Source organism: Pteropus medius, unplaced genomic scaffold (genome assembly GCF_902729225.1).
Source record: "Pteropus medius unplaced genomic scaffold, Ma_sr-lr_union100, whole genome shotgun sequence".
Classification (NCBI taxonomy): Eukaryota; Metazoa; Chordata; class Mammalia; order Chiroptera; family Pteropodidae; genus Pteropus; species Pteropus medius.
This window is the reverse complement of record NW_024351730.1, coordinates 35,475,227-35,500,530: the sequence shown is the minus strand read 5'-3', so window position 1 is coordinate 35,500,530 and position 25,304 is coordinate 35,475,227. Positions and strand designations below refer to the sequence as shown.

The 25,304-nt window shown below is 32.2% G+C and overlaps 1 protein-coding gene and 1 pseudogene across 2 annotated transcripts in view; both read right to left on the bottom strand.

Moving 5' to 3' along the window:
- Positions 1–25,304, bottom strand: part of CCSER1 (coiled-coil serine rich protein 1) — a 1,118,997-nt gene that overhangs the window by 642,629 nt on the left and 451,064 nt on the right. For both annotated transcript variants that reach the window (XM_039845718.1, XM_039845719.1), the window contains exon 7: positions 2,145–2,222. In XM_039845718.1, the coding sequence (XP_039701652.1) occupies positions 2,145–2,222 (78 nt within the window). The remainder of the gene's footprint in view (positions 1–2,144; positions 2,223–25,304) is intronic.
- Positions 8,879–8,997, bottom strand: LOC120588452 (uncharacterized; annotated as a pseudogene).

Genomic DNA, 25,304 nt, shown 5'->3' with positions numbered 1-25,304 from the left:
AATATTAGGGCAGATGGTTCTAGAGTTGGTTACTGGAATCACTGTCTTAGAAAAGGAAGCTAAGGGGTTAAAGAGGACTAATTTTATATTAACTTGAAAGATGATGCCACATACATGGGGAATAAGGAAAAAAATCATTTTGTTTCTAGTTATCATTTAGTCAAATGTCATAATTTTAAACAAAGTTTTAGACACAAATAAATTATATCAAAAATTTCAGGAAGTGGTTATAAGAAAACTTAAACGCCTTCTATGTGTTAAATAGTTTTCAGCACATTTTTGTAATTATAATGCACTATAGTGTTAAGGTGTATCTCAAAAGAGGTTCTATATATTTTATATTCATATAAGGATAAATAAGTATTCTATTACTCATTTACATGACAATTTATAATACAAAAATAAAAGAAGCAAATGTAACAGTTTTATATCATAATTTCATACTTTAAATAATTTTAAATGCTAGTTGGATGTTTTTATATCTAATAAAATATTTTGGATATTTTAATATTTAAATAATATTCCTTTTACAAAAGAAGAAAATCAAGAGGTCCTTTATAAGCTACCAAAAGCCACTATTATATATTATAAGCACTTGGAAGTTTTAATTACTGGTAAAACCACTTATACACATTAACACAGAAATAATATTGATCTCTTAGAATGAACTGGAAAACTAACTAAAAATAATATATATATATTATTTTTTATATATATATAAAACTTATATATATATATAAGTTTTATGTCAGCTGATTTTGGAATATATCTGATCTTTTCTTTTACCTTTTAAAAAATTAATTTTCAAGGAATGGAAGCATTGTCACAACGTTAAAAAGAAAATAATGGCTCCTGATGACACTTTGAAAATCCAATTAAAATCTTATTAAAGATATGATTCTTCTGTAAATTCTGTCCCATACACCATAAGATGAAAATATCAAGTAACACTAAGCTTTGAAACATTCATATTATGTTCTCCTTTTGTTGTAGAACACTATAGAAATATTTCCCAATAAATGATGTAGTCAGAATACTATTCAGTATTTAACAATTCTCTGATATAAAATGAGCTTTTAATAGTTATTAGTCTGTCATTAAGAAACAAAGCATGCATAATTAGAAAACTAATGTCCACAATGAAATTCATAGCCTTCTATTATTTTCATTTTAACAATATAGCAAATATTTAGTATATGCCAGCCACTGTAGCAGGTGTAAGCAATAAAATATAGTAGTCATGGGAAAAATAAAAAAACCCACAATAATAACAATTTTACAATAAATACAAAAATCATGAAAGTCATAACAAACCCCAAAACATACATCCAGCTGTCTTTAAACCAACCTAAAACTGTTACACGTAAGTGCATAATTTCAGCTTCCTAAGTTTTTCTTATTTTCCCCATGATCTTAAGAAGTGTCCTTATTTATAATAACCCCAATGAAATCCAAATATCCCTGACACAAACATACAGAAGCTAATTTATAAGCTTAGGCTTACATAGAAATAGCTAATCTTAAACTGCAAAAAAATATATATATAGATGACTTCATATCTGTAATGTATATAGCCTTTCAAACTGAAGAATTCTACTAATTATATTACTTAAATACTTATTGGCATATTTACTTAAATATTTTTAAAGTATAATGTGTTTGGAGGAATTAGTCCATATTTTAATTCTTGATTTGTAAAGATGAGATAATTAGTTAATTATGAACTAGAGTCATAAATGAAAATTTAATCAGCTAATGAAAATTTAACCGCTCAGTGAGGACTGAATATTCATTCTAAATTTATTGCTTAAATTGATATAAACAAAAGATTTGAAACCTCTAATTTTGTGACATCAAACTATTACAATGAAATCACTGTCTCTTACATGCAAGGCAAACAATGTGTTCCATAAAGTATTAATTTCTATTTCAAACTTTGCCTTTATTTACCAACTAGAATGAAAATAAAACCAAACAAAATAAAACAAAAAAGGATTTTAACATTTGAAATAAGATCCTTACATATTAAAGCAGTTCATTTTACCATCCGTGCATGAACTAACTGTTTTACCATAGTAAAGTAAATATTTATTAGTTATCTTAAAAGTATTATAAACAATTATTTTTGTGTGTGTGTCTTTTACCTTGAAAGGCAATGGCTCTTCGGTAAGAGGACTAACAGGAAGTGAAGTGGTGCTGCTTGCTGGGCTCATATCTGCACTCTGCAAAGAAAACAAAATTGAATTAAAGATACACTTTTTGTAGTCATTTTTATTATTCCTAACTTAGAATCTAATCCTTCTTGCTAAAATAATAATAAATAAATGAATGAAATATGGATGTAGTCAAGTTATCACAATGTATATTATAAATGCATTTTGTTAAATACAATGATCATCTTTTGTGTTAGGGTGGTATTTAGTATAACATTTGCTTAACATATTTCTTACCTTTTATTTGAAAATAATACTGTATTTGTAATAATTAACTATGTTGCTTTTTCCATGTTTTCTAGGCTGATTTTCAAACATGGATTTGTCTTTTTTTTTTTTGAAAGTTAAATCATTGTATCCAGTTTTTACTCATTATGAAAAGCATATCTGCCATTAATATACAACTGCAGAGTGAAGAGATAATACATTTTTTAAATTCTCATATTCATAGCCCCTGACATTTTACATTTCTTATTATATCCTGCTAAACAAAAATTTTCAAGACAAAAGATATACACACATAAAAGAGAATATTGGAATGTTGCTAATATTGTCTTTCCAGTCCTTTAAAATATAATCAATTAAAACCTCTTAAGAGATTAGCTTAAAAAAAGGAATATGGGCTAGAGGTTTGTCATTATTTTTCTAAAAGCAAGAAAAAAATAGGTAGCAACAGAGTTATTTCATCATATATTTAACTTGTTCTCTCAGGGGAATTCTTCCACTTGAGTAGATGAGCAAATAAATCATGGAAAAAATGCACACCTACATTTTTCAGCTTGTTCTCCAAATGTACATGCACACAAATACAAAAAGAAATTTTTTTCAATAAAGATTAAAGCAAAAGAATTGAATTCGCCTTGATTGAGATAAGAAAAAAAATAGACAAATTTGACTTAAATTGAACAAAAGAAAAAATTTAAAAAATAGATGCTGCAACTGCTATAAATTCTTAGTCTCTCTTTCTACTCAAAGATTATTTTCAATTCTTTTGAATTTGGTGTACAATAAATTAGACACATGTAAAGTATCCATTAAAGCGAGATTACTTCTGATGGTCTAGTCCAGAAACAATGGATAAAAATTAAAACATAGAAATCAAGATACACAGTATAATTTTTATATAACATGTACCTACTTAAATTTATAGAAAACCTGCACATTGAGTTAAAAGGTCTGAAGAACAATAATGTACTAAAGGAAGCAGAAAAATACACGCACCAGATAATTGAGGTGTATTAGTTACTGACTTTAATTTCTAAATGTATTCAAAACTTCTTGGCCATTTATTTGATCAAAATTAGAAAACACTCTGAATTGCTAACTTTTGCTCTCTGATTATATGGTGTTTTGAAACAAAGGTTTTCTTAAGAATGAATTTACTGCATGATTCTTTTTATTTATTTTATTTTTATTTTATTTTATTATGGTGACACTGGTTAACAAAATCTAGTAAGTTTGCAGTATTCTAATGTAAGAAATGAGTGAAACTTTTTTTTTTTGCAGAAAGAAAAACAAGACTTGAACTGTTTTCTCATCATTAAAGTTCTCATTAGAAATTAAGCAAGTGATATTTATGGTTCATTTGTAGTTGAATTATCCGATATGTTCCTAAAGTACTGACATTCTGCATAGCATACTAGAGCATTTGCCCTTAAAAATTATAAATCCAGGAGACAGAGATAACATTCGGTCGTGAAAATTTTAAAGCTTGGATCATAATCTTGCAGATGAAGGTTTTTCAATTTCCATAAGAAGAGTTCATAATCAAGTTTCATAGTTAGCTTCTTTTAGGGTTGAGGTCTCCTTCAACTCTCCAGAAATAAATACTCCATCTCAAGACTGTTGAAAGCAGACTCTAAAATTTGCATCATGTACTCATGATTCTTTGAATGTCATTCTTAGAGAAAAATTTTGTTCTAGTGTTCACTTTCAAATCCATCTTATAGCGTGACACTTTAACTCTACTGCTCTTAGAAAATCTTGAGAAAAATGTTTAAAAAACAAATCAATTTTATATGACAAAATCTGATAAACTGCACTTAATTATCAAATTGACAAATACAGATCAAAAATATTTTAAAATCTTCATTTTTAGCTTACTGTTTTACCGTTTGCATTTTAGTGACCTGTAATTTAGCTGTCATTCCAATTTGTTTTTCCTTTTAAAGGAAATACTACAGTAAAACCTTCAGATATGTCTTATCCATATATCAGACTTTAATTCATTCACCCTTTCATTCAGTGGTAGCAATAACAATGCAATTGTATATCTAAATACAAATTTCTTCATAAAATATTTTGTTGGAATTATGGCTTCATCTGCTTTTTGATATATTTCAGAAACTGTGGAAATGGTCGGTTTACAAAAATGGGAAAGCCAATCCTGTGGGAATGTAGAGGACTTATTCTATAAAAGAAGCAAAACATCCCCAAAGAAGGACTCCTCTTAATTCTCCCGTAACACCTTCAGATTTCTTTGCCCATTGGAGACTGCACTATCGTTCCTGACAGGGTATAAGAAACCTATCTTAATTCTGACAAGTGTCCTAAAACTTGGTTTTCTGGTTCTAAGTCCAATCAATATCTGCTTCTTTCCAATACTAGGAGGATTAAATAATATGAACCTAACATTTTTCCTACACTTAAAATGTTATTTCACCCAAATTTCTAGCTTATATGTAAGTTCTTTTTTATTTTTCTTTAGTTTGAGTTTAACATTAAGTACTATCTTTAAATTTAACAATAAAATCTAGATGTATTCACTTTTGAGCATATCAGAGATATTCTGGGGAATGGCACCCTGTTCTCATTTATATTGTTCTTCAGAATTCTTCCTACTCATTTACTTTTGAAGAAACTACTTACTTTGCTGTGCTATTTTTAGAATATAATTTCCCTAAATTTGTAAACTATCTCATCCCTCATCTCCAATCCATCTTTTACTTTAAATCAGCTCAATTGAATTATAACATACTTGTAGTAAAATGTAACTAAAAGTGTATAATAAGATGCTTTGACATGTGTATCCACGTGAATGATTATCATCAAAATCAAGATGTAGAACAGTGTCACCTCGAAATGTTCCTTCATGCTCATTTGCATTGAAACATCACCCCCCATCCCTGATCCCAGACAATACTGACATATTATACCACTATAAATTAGTTTTTCCTTCTGTAGAATTTCATATAATCAGAAAAGTATAATATGAATGTACAATCTTTTGGGTCTAGTTTCTTTCATTCAGCAAAATGATTTAAAAATTCATCATATCATGTTGTTTCATGTCACATGTTTTGGTAATTCATCTTTTTAATTGTTGTCTAATATTTAATGGAAACCATAATTTGTTTATCCAATCACCCATTGGTAGATTTATATTTCTTCCAGTATAGGGTTATTGTGAATAAAGCCATAGTGAACATTTGTGTATTTATCTTTTGTAGACCTTTGTTTTCATTTCTCTTGGGTAAATACTTAAGAATGAAATTACTTGGTTCCTGTAGTAAATTTATATCTAATATTATGTTAAACTCATGAGAAACTGACAAATGATTTCCAAAGGAGTGGTAATATGTGGCATCTCATTTGCATTGTATCTCACAAAACAGTATTCAGTCTTCCTTTTTTTTTTTTTCTATTCCATGAGTGTATAGTGGTAACTCATTGTGGTTTTCTATTTCTTTTCCATGGATGGATAATGACGTTGAACATCTTTTCATGTGCCTATTGACCATTAGTATATTTTACTTTGTTAAGTGCTTGTGTGTGGTTTATGCTTTTGGTTTTTCACCTAAGAAATCTTGTCCTACTTCAAACCCACAAAGATTTTCATTTTATGTTTTTTTCTACCAACTTGTAGGTTAATACATGATGGCCCAAAAACAGCAGAGTTGAGATTCTATTCTTTGAAAATGTTTTTAAAATTTCCTGGTGTATAACAAACATCAAATAACTTTATTATTTGTATTATACACATTTTAGTACAAGATTTTAACAAAGATTAATTTGTATTTTAGCAAGTAACCTCAAACATTTTAGCCACTCTCACACATAAGATGGGACTCTAATAGTTACTAGCGGCTTAACCATACTTTAATTATAATATACAGAAACACAAAGATATCTGCTTGTGGGTGTGTTGAGGGAAGGGAGGAAGTCTTCGATAAAGCATTAACATTTTAAAATTAATATTCAAGACTATCATCAAAGTAGGTGATTATAGAACTTCCTGGACAGATTGATGGCAGGAGAGAAATAAGCTTTAGATGAAAAAGAGAACAATAATGTCAAAAGAGCAATGTTTCTATCATCTCAGAGACCTGCTCTCTTACTGTTGACTCATCCTTGAGGAAAAAGAGGGCACAAGCAGAAACAGAAAAGAAATTTTAAATAAAATTCTGAGAAGCAAGATGAGGAATATTCCCTCTTCTTCAAATTTCTCAGTGGAATAAAAAAATGATTTAAGCATATAGAGCAGTTCTGCAAATACCATCCCACTTTGACATATTAAGAACTGCCACACAATGTTGGTTAAGAGCTGGTATTCACAGGTTTAGATAAAAATGATACCACACTAGAGGAAAACAGTGGTAGAAGTCTAAATAAAACTTTTCTTGGTTCCTATGAGATGGCTCCAAAAAATGTATATGAATGACCAGGGACAACTTATCAGGAGGCTGAAAATAGCAGATAAATGACCTCGCTGAAATCCTCAGACTGGAGTACCTGGTACCAACTCTGCCTACCAACCTAGTACTTACTCTGACTATCAAAATTGACATCAGAATTACCGGAAGTTAGTGTTGGTGAAAGAAAATTAGTATACCAAGTTAAGCTTACTTTTAAAAAATCCATAAAGTGAACAGTAAGGAATTACAAATCACAGTAAGTGGTTTTCCCCAAATATATAATGAGCATGGAAGAAAATAATTTTTGTTATAATAACATTTTCCCAGGGTAAATTTCAGACCACAATTTGTTATCATGAACAATTTAAAAAATGTTTAATTAGTAATGTAATTATGCTCAAATGACACTGTACAACTGTCAATAGCCAAAGTATATAGTTGAGGGCTTTGATACTCAATATATTGTTACTAAAGAAACAGGAAAATTGAAAGGTAAGAGACACTATTAACTTACTAAACTAGAAAAGAATGTTGATACTTTGAATGTCACATCTCTTAGCTTCTACTATTATATTTATTATTGATAAGTACAAATATACACTCATTGTAATAGCCTTGAGAAACACAGTATTTTGTTCTTTCTTTTGACATGAAGAAATAAAGACTTCTCAAATGATTCACAAAGGGTCTCTCACTTGATGCCGAGATGTTCTGTGTATAAAAATTTCAAGTTAGCCATTTGTAAAATAAAAAAAAATAAAATAAAATTCAGTTTTGAAATATTTTTCATTATTTCAGAAATTAACAAGTTACTTTTATCCATAAAAATTAAGATTTTGCAAGTGTCAAAAATATTTTATTAAAAGAGCCATATTTTATTTTCCCTCTGGTCTAAGAAAAAACATATTAATTTTATTATATAAAATAGTCTTTGTTATAAACATCCAGTTCCTGGATCTTGGTTTTGTCTAATAAAGAAACCAGGATTCCTTGGAGAAATGGCTGAATCCAGAGATGGGACAAGTAATGTAAGATGATCCTGAGACACTTTGGTGTATCAGGAAGTAAGGAAGTGCCCAAAAGACTAAAGGGTGGGGCTAGCCAAAGAGACAAAGGAGCAAACTTGAAAGAGCTCATAATTGCCAAAGATGGGATATTTTGAAACAAAATAAACAATATAGTATTTGCATACAATACAAAGTATAAAACAACAAAAAAATGAATTCATACACAAATAAATCAGTGACCGAATAATGAATAACTGGACAGAAGAGACAAATCTCTCTTACAGAAAAATTCCAATTAATTTATGCCAATATACCCTCTTCAAGAGGTGAGACTTAATACCCCACCCCCACTCCCAGGTTGTGTTTAGTGACTTACTTCCAAAGAGTAAAGTAGTAAAAGGGGGAAAAGATGACTTTATGTTGAAGAAACTTGGTAAACACTATCTCAACCAAATGATCAAGGTTAACATCATGTATATAGCATGGTATAACAGGATGGGATGGACAATCCACTTCTGAGGTCTTCTACCAAAAACTAGCAACTTCAGTCTAATCATAAGAAAAACAATGGACAAACCCAAAGTGAGATGCATTCTACAAAAATCTGAACAATTAAAGTCAAGGTCATCAAGGACAAGGAAAGTCTGAGAACTGTTAGAGAATATGTTGTTAAGGCTACACGATGACTGAACATAATGTCGCATGCATCTTGGATAAAATTCTAGAATAGCAAAGGGCATTAGGGAAAACTGGTAACATCTGAATAAATTGCTGAGTTTAGTTAATAGTAGTGTAGCAGTATTGGTTCTTAGTTTTCACAAATGTACTCTGCTGAGGTAGGATCATAATAGGAGATATGTGAGAGTCCTCCGTACTATCTGCAACTTTTCTATAAACTTGAAACTATTTGATTTATTTACTTATTTATTTGTTTGTTTATTTTTAGGCGAGGTAACCCTTGGTTGACCTCACAGATTGCAAGGATCTCATCAGCTTACTACCCCTTATTTTTTAATTTTTTTTATGCCAACAGTACCTGGTCTTCCTGAGTGGTCTCCCATCAAAGTACTAACCGGGCCCGACCCTGCTTAGCTTCCGAGATCAGACGGGATGGGGCTTGTTCAGGGTAGCATGGCTGTAGACTGAAACTATTTTAAAATAAAAAGTTTATTTAAAAATATTTTTCATTAGCAAAACAACGAGGCCTTTTAGGATTATAATACATGACTATCAATTTACTGATACCTTTTAAGCTTTCATCAGGGCTTTTATACCTATCGTAAAAATGAACTTTGAAAGACAATTTTATTGGGATGCATAACTAAAGAATCTTTAATCTTCTATGAAGATCTCACTGAAAAACTGTTGTAAAAAAGCTGATGTTTTGCATGCTTTTATGTTCCATATGGGAATGCTGAAGGAAAGCTTTAGACATATAAAATGATCTATTAGTTTGGGTATTCTTAAGGTGCTTGGTAGAGTGATTTTGCATTATTAATATTTACTAAATGCCATATTTCTATAGTACAGATCCATTAGTTATACCTCCCCTGAAAACATAATTAATGGATCTGTCCTATGGGATTAAAGTTTATTTATAAAGATTTCTTGAAGTGAAACATGATCAATTAAGCTCAAATATGTTAAGTACATAAACAAATTTGAGTGTAGGTAAAATATTTTAAGCCATTGGGATAAATTTTATAAAGTAATTTTCTAGATCTAACACAATAAAATGGTCACTTAAATATGTTAACTCTAATTTGAGCATGTATTCTCATAGTTCTCAAATTATATGAAATATATGTACCACATGTTATGCTATATGCTGTTTTAATAACCAATGGTGTTACTACTGATAAAGTATATAGGATAATTTAGATTTCTGTAGTATAAATAGATTAGTTTTCTTGAAGATATTGTTCTTTTTTTAGATGTGTCAATTTTCATTGAAATTTCAGTCATTTATTCATCCAGCTATTCAATAATTATTGATTGCACATTAACTTCCCTGACCTTAGATTTTAAGGTTTGCCATGATTCATCCCACTTGTAAGACATGGTTGTCCCAAGGACTTAGTAGGAAAGGGAATGCAGAGCATCTAATTGTGGCACAGAAGGACATTCTTTATACATTAGTGGGTAGACTCATGAGTGCTAATTTGTGTCCTTCATCGAGTATACCTTAAAAATGACAATGAGCTAAAAGCCCTGGGCTCCTTCAATCAGGATGCTGACCACTAAACTTCAGGCATACCTCTACGAGGAACCAGGTTAGCCAAGGGGAATGATTCCACTCATTTCATTCCTTAAGTGGTATATATCCCACACTTACTTGTTTATTGTTTTGTCAGTAAAGCAAAATGAGAGCAACAATAAATTGAGTACAATATCTAAATCAGGACTAGCTCCTCATACTTTGGCCAAGCTCAACAACCTTACTAATTTAGTCATATTCTTTATTGGTCATATTTATTCCAAATGAAAATGCTCCAGTTTTTTTTTCTTTCTTTCTTTATAACATGTTCTTGTAGTTGACATCTGCTTCTTTGCCTTCCCAGCATCTAATCCGTTTTACTATGTTAACAAAATTTGAATTTTCCTTTGAGGAGTGATTTCTCCTAAATTCTCAATCCATTCATTGTGAATAGTAGTGATCCAATACCCTTGAAATAAGTGTGAGCATACAGCAAAGACCTGTCCAACATTTCCTACTGGATACAAAAAGGCACAGGAGCCAAGTCATTTAAATGAAGTTCAAATATGGGAACTGTGCTGAAATTTTGAGAATAAGATGCTCTCATTCAACTAATGCTGCTAAAATCAATGAATGTGCTTCTGATCTGTCAGTGGTCACCAAGTAGATGAAACATCCCTAGGAAAAAATCCAGCACAGAGCCAATCCAAGAATTAGACAAAAAGAAACTGAGTCCTAATGATAAATTTGACATGCTGATAATTCAGCTCCACAAGGTCAAAGTCTTTTCACAAAATAGTATGCCAAAGATTTAAGCATCCTGGCCAATATAGGAATAAACACTATGTTTTGGAAACTGCAAGTTATAGAATCTAAAATTTGGAATTGGCTGACACAAGTACAGTATAGAGAGCTACTCTATTCTAAGTTGGGAAGTTAACAATACTTATGTGATAGCAAAATAATTTAGTAAATTATTTTCAAATTTTTGTGAGACTGAAATTATAAATTTTTAAATTTGGAGCTTCATGATTGGTAAAAAAAAAAAAAAATGCCCGGATTTAAGAATGTATTTACTTATTATTTTTTTTAATTTAGCATATATTTTTAAATTTACTTTTGTCTAGATAACACATTCACATAGTCTCACATTCAAAAGGTACATCTCTTCCCCAGAAAACATTTCTTTTCCACGCCTAGTTCCCAGATATCCAGAAAGCCTTAATTTTACTAATTTATCATATAACCTTCCACAAATGTTATATGTATATAATAGAAATATGCACAGAGATATAGTCATTGATTTTTTTTCTTTCATACATCTAGTATAACATGTTATAAACACTGTTCTTCAACTTGCCTTTTTCAAATTACCATGTATTTGTATATAATGAGTTCCCTCATTCTATTATATTGCTTTATAGTATTCCATTTTATATCTATATCATAATATAGCTAACCAGTATTGCATTCTCACTCTTTTGCTATTATGAACAGAACTAAAATAAAATCTGATATTATACACATATTTATCTAAAAGATAATTTTTGGGATATAAAATGACTGGACTAAAAGATATATTCAATTATAATTCAGAATGCTTTGGCCAAATTGTCCGACATAGAGATTCTATCAGTTTATAGAACCTTACGAGGCTTAAGAGCAAATATTTTCCCACTCTCATCATGTATTCTCTACTTCCAAAGGCCTTTAGTACTGAACCACAAGGTAAATAAAAGCTCTAGTTGGAGGTCATCAACCTAAAATCACAGAAGTTTTAAAAATTATGTCTTTTTAAAATCTCTTCCTGCATGATATCAATTATCTAAGATAGCTAAGAGAAACAATATTGCAACAGATGCCTAGCTCGGTGTTCAGTCAGTTTTGCTTTTAGCTCTATTCTGACCTTGTGATCAATTCCAATTGCTAATCTCATTCCTTTATTGTTTTGTCACTAAATTAAAGCTAAATCAAACTGTGACCAAACCTCACAATAACCTGAACTATGGGCTATAGTAAAGAATTAAACTGGCTCATTCCTGTGGAGTGAATTTCAAAGAAAAAATCAGAAATTAATTTAGTTTGGAAGGTTCAGATATTAAATTATATCAATTCACATGAGTGAGTAAGTTTTGTGGAAATAATACAGAATAACTAACAGATTAAGTGACTATATCAGGTATGGACCAACAGGGTAACTAATAATGAAAACTAAACTTGGCATAAGAACTCAGGGTGGGAACCTATTTAAGTTCTTCTTTTTCAGTGAAGAGAACCACTCAGAAACCATATTACAGAGCAGACAGTCTTTGTTTAGTACAAAGTTAGAAAAATTAATGATACTCAAGGGATGCTTTTGTCAAGCAATGATAAATGTACAAAGAAATACAAGTCATTTAGAACACAAGCACTTTCTTTTTGAACAACACTAGAGCTTCACCACAGTGAAAAACTCATATTATCTGATTCATTTAAAAAAAATTAAAAACAACTACCAAAAACACAATTACTTCATGCCAGCATACTGCAACATAACTGAGAAAAAAAACAGCTAATCTTATTAGTAATATATATTTTAAATCACCTAATTTTGTTCATAGCGTTATTGGTTACCTAAAGAATGACTAAGCTTATTAATTTTATTTTGCTTTTGGTTTGCTTTAATTTTAGGAAATTGCAGTTTCTACTCTCATATTCAAATTGTGGGAGCATATAATACTTGAACCTTAAAGTCTCTATGTCATTCCTCCAAATTATACATATACTATAGGATGAATCTTATTTAAACCGCACTGTTTCTCACAGGGAGACAAGTTCTGCATCTGATCCTTAATGTCTGAGGCTGGATCCAAACCAGTTGCTGCTGGATCTCCTTATGCCTTGGTCTATGGCTTGAATCTCCATTATTCCTCTCTGTTTTCCTGAACGTTCTTGGTATGTTCTGCTACCAACAACTTCAAACTATGGTCTCATTTTATTAACATTTAACAGTATTGAGAGCCCACCACAAACCAGATTCTGCGATGTATGTTTGAAAAAACAGTCCCTGCCTCCAATTATTTTAAGTTCATTAGGAGAGATAAACTAGTGTGAAAAGTACAAACTAGAAAAAGAAATAGATAGATGATGATGATAGATAGATAGATGATAGATAGATAGATAAATGGATGAATGATAAATAAAAATCCAAATACAAAGATGATCACTGATAAAATTTTTATGTACTTTTTCCCAGTTTTCTTCTGTGCAATGTAATTGATTGGAATTAATGTACATTATCTATAATAAATCTTATCTCAAACTATATTCTCAGGATTTTTCTCACATAAAATATTTTTAATCAATGTAATTTATGATGAATGTATACAATTCTATCCTATAAGTATACCTTTATTCATCTTGGCAGGCCCTTAATTTTAGACATTTTTATATTTTCACTTTTTCTTTATAATTAATGCTATAATATTTTAAAAACATATCTGTGATTTCTTTTAATACATTTATAGAATTTTAAAGTCTCATTTATAAGATATGCATATAATTGGCTAACTTCACATATATTAATACATTTTCCTCCAAGACTAATGTACTGCTTTTTATTCCTACTTGAGAAGTTTGAGAGTTCTAAATTTATTGTAACTTCGATAGGTAAAAAGAAATATATCTGGTTATTTAAGAGGTTGTGATTTACCAATTGGTTAATTATTAGGGAAAATATACCCTTATATTCCATTCAAATAAATTCTAAATGGATTTAAGTGCTAAATATAAAAACAATATAAAAGAATTACTTGAAAATATAGGTAAACATTATCAATTATCATAGAATGGAGAGGACTTTTCTATTCATAAACCTAAAGAAATCATGAAGTCAAACACTGATATATATGGCTATGTTGAATTTTCTGCATACTAAAGAAACAAAATTATAAAGAAATTAAATATTTGGAAGTTTTTGAAGTTTGATGGGAATACTTATTTCTCATTCCTGGGTTTCTGTTCATATAGAGGAACTCTAATAGTGTTACACTTTCAGTTCCTCTGCCTAGCAAAAAAGGATTACTTTTCTTGCTGACAAATTTAGCATGGATGAACTCAGTGTGCTGGGCTCAGCTTATTCCTCTTTCTTTTGCTAGCAAGATCACATGCAGAGAAGATGCGTTCTGTTCTATAGCTATGCAGTATACCTTTTATTGCTAAGGTCTGACTAAGTAAGAGCTTTAAGCCTCAGATCATAAGAGTTTGACCTGAAAGTTTGTCTGCAGCTTCTGGAGACTTTCTCCATAGGCGGAAGCTATTTTTGTATTCTTCTGAGTCTTAAATGATGGTTTGTGGGATGAATAGGCCCCACTAAAGCCTCTGGATCCCAACAACCTCAAAAAGACAAAGGTCATGTGTAATCTCAGCCAAAACACAGATGCCGGGGCCTTGGGAAATGCGAGCCGCTGCTAGTTAACTTTGAACTATACAGAGCAGATATTCACTAGCAGATGTGGCTGGTACAATATTGAACTGGAAGGAGTGTCTTTCCATTCTTGGACTTTTAACGTGTTGGTAGATAGGATAATCTTGGCAGCTTTTAAATTGCAAGACAATTCAATTCTGTGTCTGCTACAGAGAGCTACTAAGCTTCTAGCTTTAAATTCTGAGTGCCAGCCCTAGTCCTTAGATCTGGATACATTGCATAAGGTAGGCAGCTTCTGGAATGGCCTCTAATGCTTTTTATTTGCACTCTTGTGTAATCCCCTCCTCTTAAGGGTGGGCTGGATTTGGTAACGCACTTAAAATGAAAATAAAACAACAACAAAAAAAGTGGCGAATGTTAGGTAAAAAGAGACTACAGAAGGGCAAGTGTAGCCACTTAGAAGATGATTGTAGTACGCTGAGAGATAATGGTGGCTTGGACAAGGTGTTTATAGGTGGTGAAAAGTGGTTGAAGAGTATACATATTTTAAAGGTAGAAATGACAGAATTTCCTAGTGGTTTAGATATGATCTAAAAGAGAAACTGAGGAGTTGGGAGTGATTTCTAAGTTTTCACCTGAGTAATCAAGGATTAAGTAGGAATTTATTGGGATAGGAAAACTGTAGAAAAAATCGGTTTGTTCAAATTAAGTTTAAAATTCCAGTTGGAAGAGATGTCAGGTAAGTACTTGCATACACTGGCTGAGACAGAATAGAAAAGAAGATCATGGAAAAATAGAGTTAAGAAGCTGAAATGCAAGGTAATACAACATTTTAAAATAAGAACTATTTCAGGAACAATACTGTAAAGAATGAAAACAAGTAAAGATCTATAATCTTCAAGGAATAGGGGGAGGAGTGTGATTTTGGGTCTAACAAAGACTGCAGTAAAGAGGAAGTTAAAAAGTAGTATAATAACATGAGCTTCAAGCCAAGAGTCATTAGGTGGCAGGAAAGAGAATAGTCATTAAATTATGAACAGGAACAAAATGGACATCTACTTCTCTAGGCCCCATAACATGAGGTGGTATGGTTGTGAAAATAGCCACTACTTAGTTATGCTATCTAGAAACCAAAACTATTTCATCTAAATTATTCTTTTGCAAACTCTCTCAAAGAGGATAAGAAATTTAGCATTTTTCTGTAGCTATTATACCTCAACCAACTTAACCAATTTATAACAAAAACTAAAGGAGGAAAATGAGCAGAATAAGTAGAGAGAAAGCATTTATTTCAATTTTACACCAATTGTCCAAATTTAGTTTTGCTGCATTATATACTCTAATCTTTATGAGGTAACGTTCAGTTTACCTCTGTCCATACTTCATTGTTTGTTTAAACTTCCTCGAGTTATCAAGAAACCTTGCAGTATTCACCCAAATCTATCCAGTGCTAATAGCTAAATCCCGATTACCGAAGCTGTCATCTCCTCTACTATGCCCAAATCATAGCTGTTTAAGGACAACTTTAGGTTTTGATTTTTGTTTGTTTCTTTGTTGTTGTTGTTTAAATAATTTAATTCACATCTTGAAAAAGCAATTCTGAAGTGGAATACATATATTGGTGTGCAGGAGCCACCTTGCCAGGGCTCCCTAGAGTTGATTGTGTTTCTCTCTTCCAGAAGGGATTAACAGCTCAGCAAAGTGTTATAAAAAATTACTTTAAATGAAAAACTTCTGAACAATCAGTAGCCAGAGAAAGAAACCTTATCTAAACTTAAACAGAACCTACCAAAAATACAGCTGCCATTGATCCCTTAGCACCAGGAGTGGGATTTCAGTTGCCCATTAGCATAAAAAAAAGCCCAACAGACCCTTCCATACTTTCCCTCTGAAGTCTTAAACTCTTTTTTTGTTAAGTTGGCATAGAAATCTTTACCTCTAGCTCTTCAGTGAGTTCCTCGTTACTAAGTAGCTCTGTATGCAAAATAAACTTTTCTCCTGTTAATATGTCTATTGCCAATTAATTCGAGGGGCCCAGGACAGTCGATCATAAATTAGTAGATTTCCTCCTCAGACTTCTTGAATTCATGTTCATTTAGGTCATATTAGTAGTTTGAAATTAGCCATAGAGAGAATATTTACACCACAGAAACTGGCAAATGCTACAAATCGGGGCCCTTATATTTGGAGAACTGATTGTTTTATTAACCATGTACCTGCATGCCATTGAACACTTTCAACATACACATATATACTATGTACAGTTAATTATTCAGACCTTGAGAAGGAGTAGATGAAGCTTTAATTGCATTTATTTATTTTTATTTCTTCTCTTTCTAGAAAGTCACAAAATCCAGAGAGAAGATCAATTTCTAAATAGGGCCTATTTTGCAAATTCTATCATTTTCCAAGTTTCCATCTCTGTATTGGACTAAAGATATGACTCAAAATATGAGAATTCTTGTCTGTATTGGTGTATCTTAAGAGATGCCCCTAACTTTCTCCTCACCCTCCCCAATCCTTCTCACACCCTAACATTAGATTAACGTTTCTGAATCATGTTCTTCATGCCTTTCCTTTGCTAAAAGATTTCAATATTTCACTTAGGGATATGAATGCATTCCACACACTTTAGGCTGGCTATCAGGTCCCTCAAACTGAGAAAAACCTTGTCTTTTAATTCTATAAGTTTTAGATACCTGACTCCAACTCTCAAGACAAATTATTAGCTGTTTTCCAACTATTCTTTTAACCATAATTCCTCTCACACGATTTATTTTCTTTCAGTCACTACTCTATCAGAAAATTGGAAATGCGCTTCTTCAATAACCTTTATATCAAAACCTGATCTATCATTTACAACTAAGATCAGATGCCCACTCTTCCACAAAAACTTCCTAAGACCATTAACAGCAAGCAATATTGCAATTCTCTGAACTCCAGCAGTGCATTTTCTGTACCTCTTTGGGGCTCTTACTATGTGTTAACTTACTACATTTTTTTTTATACATATCTTATATTCTTTCTAGATTACAAGGGCCCTTGGGCTGTGTTCTTCTTTTAAACATGCATTTTTCACAGTACAGGGTAAAAAGACTTTCACCTAACAGACACTGGAAAAAAATACCTGTAAATCAATAGTTATAAAAGTTCTTTAGGAGGGTCAAGAAGGCATAAAGGGTAGAGGCTTTGCACATCTCCTCTTGTGACCACACCAAAATTGTGATGAATCCATTGTAAATAGCAAGCAGTCTCCTGGTGTCTGGATGAACAAAAGCCCTACAATTATGGAGAAAATTAAGAAATCACCTTGGAACAGTGGGAGGGGGTGGAGATGTGAGGCCGCCACGTGGGCTAAGCAAGACAGAGTCTACGGCAGTTGCAGATGGCAGGTGCAGATGTTCCCCTTAAAGGGTCCCCAGCTGCGGCCTCAACAGACTTTTGCAGTGACAGACTCACTCGCCCTGAGCTCTAGTTCTGGAGAGGTTACTGTGGGGGAGGGTGCGTCATGGAAATATGAGGGGACACTGAGTTGTAGGGCTTTGGGGAGAAGGCCAGAGGGGCTTTTTCTCCTGGGCAGAAGTGCCAGCGGTATACACTGCTCCTTGGTTGAGCCCTCCTTCCTCCCGATGTGCAGACGTAGCTCTGCCATTGCTAAGAGTCATAAAACTGGATAACAGAGGTGGCTCTGCCCATAGGATTCCCTGAAACTCCGCCTCTCCCAACTTGTGGCCCTGCCCAAGCCACATCCAGTGGTGTCCTCGTGGTGCCTTGTGCCCCTTGCTGAGCAGCTCCAGGCCCCACACTGGCAGTAGCCACCCTGTTTCTGGCATGGCCTCTTGAAAGAACTATAAGCACAGCACCTGTGGATTACTTGCTGAATCTTAACAGGTGGCCCTGGAGGGCCACAGGCTGGGGCTAAAACTGGCCTGTAGCTGAACCCTCTCAGGACTATGCCACTGGACACCTACTACACAAAGCCACACTAATAAGACCAGGAGACTTAGGAGCTTTGCTTAGTACATAGCAACAGACACAGAAAAGCAGCCAAAATGGGAAGACAAAGCAGCAGAAACCATATGAGGAAACAGAACAGAGCTCCAGAAAAAGAGCTAAACAAAGTGGAGTCGAGCAATCTAACAGATGCAGAGTTCAAAACACTGGTCATAAGGATGCTCAATGAACTTAGGGGAAGAGTAGATTAACTGAGTGAAAACTATAACAAAGATAAAAAACATAAAAGTAGAAATGGAAATTATAATAGAGAACCAGTCAGAAATGAAGAAAACAATATCTGAGATGAAGAGTATATTAGAAGGAATCAATATAGTGGATGAAGAGGAGGATCAAATCAATGATATAGAGGATGGGGTAGCAGAGGATACCCAATCAGAATAGCAACAAGAAAACAACAATCCAAAAAAGTGAAGAAAATTTAAGGAGCCTATGGGATGACATTAGACGTAACAACAGTCACATCAAAGGGGTACCAGAAGGAGAAGAGAGAAAGAAGTTGAAAAACTATTTGAAGAAATAATGATGGAAAACTTCCCTAACCTGGTGAAAGAAATAGCCTAGGAAGCTCAGAGAGTCCCAAGAAAGAGAAACCCAGGGGCCCACACCAAGACACATCATAATAAAAATGTCAAAGGTTAAAGACAAACATAGAATCTTAAAAGCAGCAAGAAAAAGTAGTTACCTACAAGGGAGCTCCCATAGACTGCCAGCTGATTTCTCAAAAGAGACTTGGCTCAACAGAAGGGCTTGGCACAAAATATTCAAAGTGATGAAAACACGGGATCTAAAACAAAGATTACTTTATCCAGAAAAGCTATCATTCAGACTCAAAGGACAGATAAAGAAAATGGTAAAGGAGCTCATCACGACCTAGCCAGTATTACAGGAAATGTTAGAGGAATTTCTTTAAGGAAAAATATGTACCAAAAATATGAATAAAGAATGGCAATACCTACACACCTATCAACAAGTTCTTCAAATGAAAAAGAATTAAGTGCTCCAATCAAAAGAATAGGGTAAGAAATAAAAAAACACTTACATATGCTGCCTACAAGAGACTTACTTCAGATTAATAGACACACAGGGACTAACACTAAAGGAATAGAAAAAAGATATTGCATGATGGAGCTAGAGAGTATTGTGCTGTATGCAATAAGTCAGATAGAGAATGACAAATGCCAATGATTTAAAATACATGTGGAATTTAAAGAAAAAAATAAATAAATAACAACAATAACAAAAACAAAAACAAACTCAGATACAGAGAACATTTTGAGGGTCACTGAGAGAGGGATTGGGGGGGTCATTGAAAAAGAGGAAGGAGATTAAGAAGTACAAATGAGTAGTTACAAAATAGTCATGGAGATACAAAGTATAACATATGGAATACAGTCAATAATATTGTAATAAATATATATGTGGTAGAGGGGTACTAGATTTGTTGGGGTGATCACTGTGAGTTATACAGATCTCTAATCAGTGTTATAAACCTGAAACTAATATAATATTGTATCCCAACTATAACTGAAAAATAAAAAAATGTTATTAAAAAAGTTCTTTAGGTCATTCTTATTTGCTACCAAGATGGATATTCATTAGATTAAATGAATGAATGAATGAATGAATGAATGTTGAACTTGGTCATATCTTTTGAAAGATTTCATAAAGAGGTAAAGATTTGTATAAGTAGCAAATAAATGGACTAGAATGATGGAGGTGGGGGGCAGGATTTGTATATTGATAAAAGAATAGATAAGAATTAGTATATTCTTATGGATTGTTTTAGAAGATAAAAGAAATAGGATAAAAAACAAATAATGTTGTTTCATTTTTGTCTGTTGAACTGCTCCTGTGTTTCCAACCTATGTTAACATTTAGTATGTATTTTGAAACATTATTATTTTGTGAGATAATTTAATCAGAAAAAAAAGACAATTTAAAAGGCTTAATATGGTCTAATCCTTATCTATATCACTCCCCTGGTCTCCTGACACTTTCATCTTGAACTTTAAAGTCTTGTACAGGATCCTGGAAATTATGATGCAGAGCAGTTAATCACCTGACATGCTCTGTCAAGATGCTCATTTGGGTCCCAATGCAGAGATCCTGACTCAGTTGATCTGTGACACAGCCTGGGAATCTGTATATTCATCATTTACCCATGGGTTTCTTTCTTTGGATGGTCTGTAGCTTCACTTTGAGAAACAAGGCTGTGGTAATAAGAACCTGCTATAGTTCTCCTCAGATATCCATTGGTCTCCTAGCTCTTCGCCCTCACTAAATCTCTTCTCTGGTCCCAAAAAGCCCTTCAACTGTTCCTGCTCTCCCTATCCACAATTTCCTTTTCCTTCACTGCACAGCCCTTAACCAGCACATTCTTACTTATTTCTCAAGCTGTAATTCAGCATCATCTCTGCTACAATAGTAGCTCGTGTATACCTCCTTTTTTTTTTCCCAGTGAGATTTGGGCTGCTTGATTTCAACCTCAGCTTAGCAAATTACTAATTATGTGACCTTAGGCAAATTACATATGCTCTCTGGGCAGTGTTTTCTCTTCTGTAAAATGGAGAGGATAATAGAATCCATGGTAATTGGGAGGAGTAAATGAGGTAAAACTAATAAAAATAGAGCTGGCACAAAAATAAGTGTTAAATAAGTGCTAGGTTTTAGCTATTACCATGCTATACTGAAATTATTTGTTTATGTGTTTGTTAAAAATGTGAACCACCTTCAGAGCAAGTTCATGTGTTTTTCCTCTTTCTATCACAGAAACTACCATCATTATTCAACTGGGGTTTATTGCACAGTTTATTATTATGAATTTAGATAATCAGGTTAAAAACAAAACCAAGTGTTTAAACTACTTTCGAAAGCTCTTGTATTGGTAAGTTCAGCTTAATAGGACTTAAGTAGCTTTCTGTTCATAGCTTTAAAAAAAATTAGCTGTTTCTCAATTAATTTTAACCACAGTAAAATACCCAGCATGTTAGAATATACATTTTGTTATCCGAATTGATAAATATATAAAAAATACTATGAGGCATTTGTATGAATAATTGTTAAATGTGAAACTGCTTGTCAGGAGCAAATCAATTAATGTGAACATAAGTAAATTCAGCCATAAAACACAGTACATATTATTTGTGTTCATTATTCACCCTGACTGATAACGCACCTTCTTTTCAATTAAAATAAAATAGTAAAATAGTAAAATAAAGTCAGCGTAATGCTAATCCAACTCTAATGTTCACTGCCTGTATGTTGAATATTAGATATAAGATTTGTATTTGGAAAAAGTAATCCATAAATTTTTTAAAGAGTAATTATTTACAGGAAAAAATGCAGAATTTAAATTAATTTAAAAATTCATAATTGAATGAGTTGAGCTAGTACTGAAGAATTCATTTACTGTCTTTAGTTACTTATAATTTCTGTTCAATAATGGTTTCTAAATAATCAATCTTAATAGTACAATCATATAATACCAACAGTGCCTATCTCAAAAAAATATGGTGGAAATTTTATATAATAAAAAGAAATTCCTTGAAAAAATATAAGTATCATCACCAATATATTGAAATACAAATATTTGGTTTAATAATATCAATAAATGAAGTAAAACAAATTCTGCTAAAGAGAGTATTTGTTTTTCCTTTTGTAGTTCATAAGCTAAGTTCACCTAAAGAGCTTATTAAATGTCATGTGACCACAGACAACTCTCACTGAACCTAGAAATCATAACTGCTTTGCCTTTATACTTTCTATCTATTTAAATAAGAGGTTCAGTTCCTTCCCTTATTCCTTTCTAGATCTAACATTGCATGATATTTCAATGAATAATATCTATCTGAAGAGTAAACTAATAAAGAGGAAATAACAAAATAATAATAGTAAACTAATGCACCTTGGCTATAAGTCCTAAGACTCTCATGGTATCTTCTAAATTGTTCAATAAAAGTGAGATGTTAATACCTAAGATCTACAAGTCAATGATTTAGTTTACAAATTAATTCCCTATAATACTTTTTGTACTAAAGGCATTTTAAAAATTCTTTAGTCTCACAAGTCACAAAATTCCTCATTTATGCTAGATTTTTTTTTATAATTGATGAACTTAACAAGTTCACATTATCTGAGGCTTTTATTCAAAGCACTGTGTCCTTGAATTTAACATTTTAATTTCTTTTTCAATTACACATCTTTTAGTTGCCCAACAGTTGCCAAAGAATGTAGCAATCATAAACTCTAGATTGGCCTCCCCCCCGAAAAAACCCCTAAAACAACAACAACAAAAATATTCGTTTCACAAATCTGGCCTTCTCCCTATATGCCCTCTGAAAGCTGCAAGCGTGTCAATAACACACACTGCATACACACACCAGTTTACCACACTGCACACACACACACACACACACATACACACTGATCTGGGAAAATTGAGAAAACACACCAAATACTGACTAATGAATCCTTTATAATACTGGAGAACATTTTGACTGGGGGAGTTACACATTTAATAAGAGCTCTGATTCTGTAAGATTATTTTGAGAGTTACTCCCAGCTCTGGAAATTGTCTTTAGGAAACAAAAACCAAACAAACATGAAGCCATTTTCCATGCCCCCAAAGAACAGAACATTTTGAACTATTAGGTTTGACTATGGTACAAAACATTCCACTGGCATTAAATGCTAGTATGAACATAAAAGAGCTATATTGAAACTTTCTTTCCTACATTCTACTGACCTTTTTTCTCAATTAAGCAGAGGAAGTTACCATCGTATTGCAGCCTAAGTAAATTAGCTGCCTAGCAAACATTAAATGACTATTCATTCAACTGCTATAGCTTCTTGAGTACAAGGATTCATGAAAAAGTTCACATAAGTACAATTTTTCTGCCAGGAAAAGAAATAAGTTGTGCATTTAATCACTAAAATTTGAAGGCTCCAATATAAGCACATTTGAATTGAGGGTTATTAACATATGAAAAGTAGTTAGCAAAGTACCTAATTCATGATAGATGCTCATAATTATTGCCATGCCCATTCAACAAAGACACTACTGCAGAACTGGAATTTGTTTGAAATTTTTTAGTCCAGCATTCTTTACATATAACAATAGCCATTACTCTCCTTCAGGTTGTTTGTCCTGATTAAAACTATTAGTGCAAATATAAATTTCTAAATTGTCATGGCACTTTTATTGTCACAAAATAATTTTCCACAGTTTTTAACATGTTTGTGCCTTTGTACTGACAACTGAATTATAAACTCAAGACAAGAACTTTTCCCCTTCCTCCTTCCCTTCCATCTCTCATAGTAAAGAAAGTATTTACTTCCTATAGTAGCTAGCATCATGGAAGACCATACTTAGGAATTAACTGGCTTTTGGTGTCTCTTTGGTACCATAATTTCAGATTATCATAAAAATTAAAGACTTAGAAATGATTTAGATCCAAAATCTTATAAGAAACTGAAGCCCGAAGAGTTTTCCAGAGGTTACACAATAATTAGTTGCAAAATTTGACAAAAAAACAAGTCATATCTGATTGTCAGCTTAACAATTAACTATCAATAGAATGCTTTTCCAAAGTCATCAAGTGTACTCCCTTTTTTTTTTTTATCATTGTTCGTAATCTTCTTCCTATCACCTCAGTGAAATTTATTTTGACTGATTCTATTCTGTTAACAAAAATCCTTTTCTGAATGAAAAAAATCATTTTACAATTATTTTCTTTCTTCATAGTCTAGGAAATCCAACACCAATTTGTGGCTGGGAAAGAGTAAATGGCAACATATGAATTTTGGAGAATTATTATAAAAATTATTATGAACTATGTTCACATATATAAAATGGAAATAATATCAACATTTGTTCTTACAGTGTTTATCTAATGAGGTCTGTAAAGATTAAATATATTTATACATATAAAGCTCTTATATTTGATCAGTAATTGCCAAGTAGTAAGCACTCACTAAATCTTAGTTATCTTAAAAAAAGAGAGTTTTAAGATTTAGGCTACTGTGAAGTAGAGTAAGAATTAATGAGCCCAAGCTCATCATTAACGTCATCTCTGGAGGTCGCACTCTACTGAGCTCTACTACTTTTGACATTGCGAAACTGTACCCATCTCTCTAGGATAGTATTAGTTTCTTCTTTTTTCCCTCACAAGGAAAGAGATAACCTTCTTTAGAAAGAATAAAAGATGTGTGTATACAATAAGAAAAAAGTAGGAATAGCTTTGAGAATAACTTTGAGAGTCAATAGACCACCTACTACACTTGAATGAAAAATAAGTAAAGTAAAATACCTCTTGTAATTTAAAGGTTACATTGCTACTGTTGTATTTGTATTTGATAATATTTTATGTTGTTTAGTGATAAAAAACTAAACTAAAATAATATTAAGGCATTTTACATTTTTCATTAACTGAAATTCTCATTTCAATGTCAAAATTTCTTTTAAAAACTGTTAGACATTATTCTAAAATCTATTACATACACCCTGCCTTATTAATTTGAGTATACTGAACCATAGTACATTCTAATTTATGTTTTAGGTGTAGCATTATAAACATCAATTACTCTCCTGTGCTTTGTTACATAGGACTGCAGTTTGAATTGCTGCCATCCTGCTAAGTGTCTCTACAGGTTACTGCTTTCATTATGTCTCTAGCAAACCCTCCTCCTAATTTGTTCCTTTTAATCCAAAGTTTTCCAAACATATGACTATGTAATATTTTCATATTATAATTCATAAATGGGAAACAATCAGGAATTCATGAGATAAATGTGTTCTAGGATTAAAGTAGATGCCAAAAATTTATTTAAAGT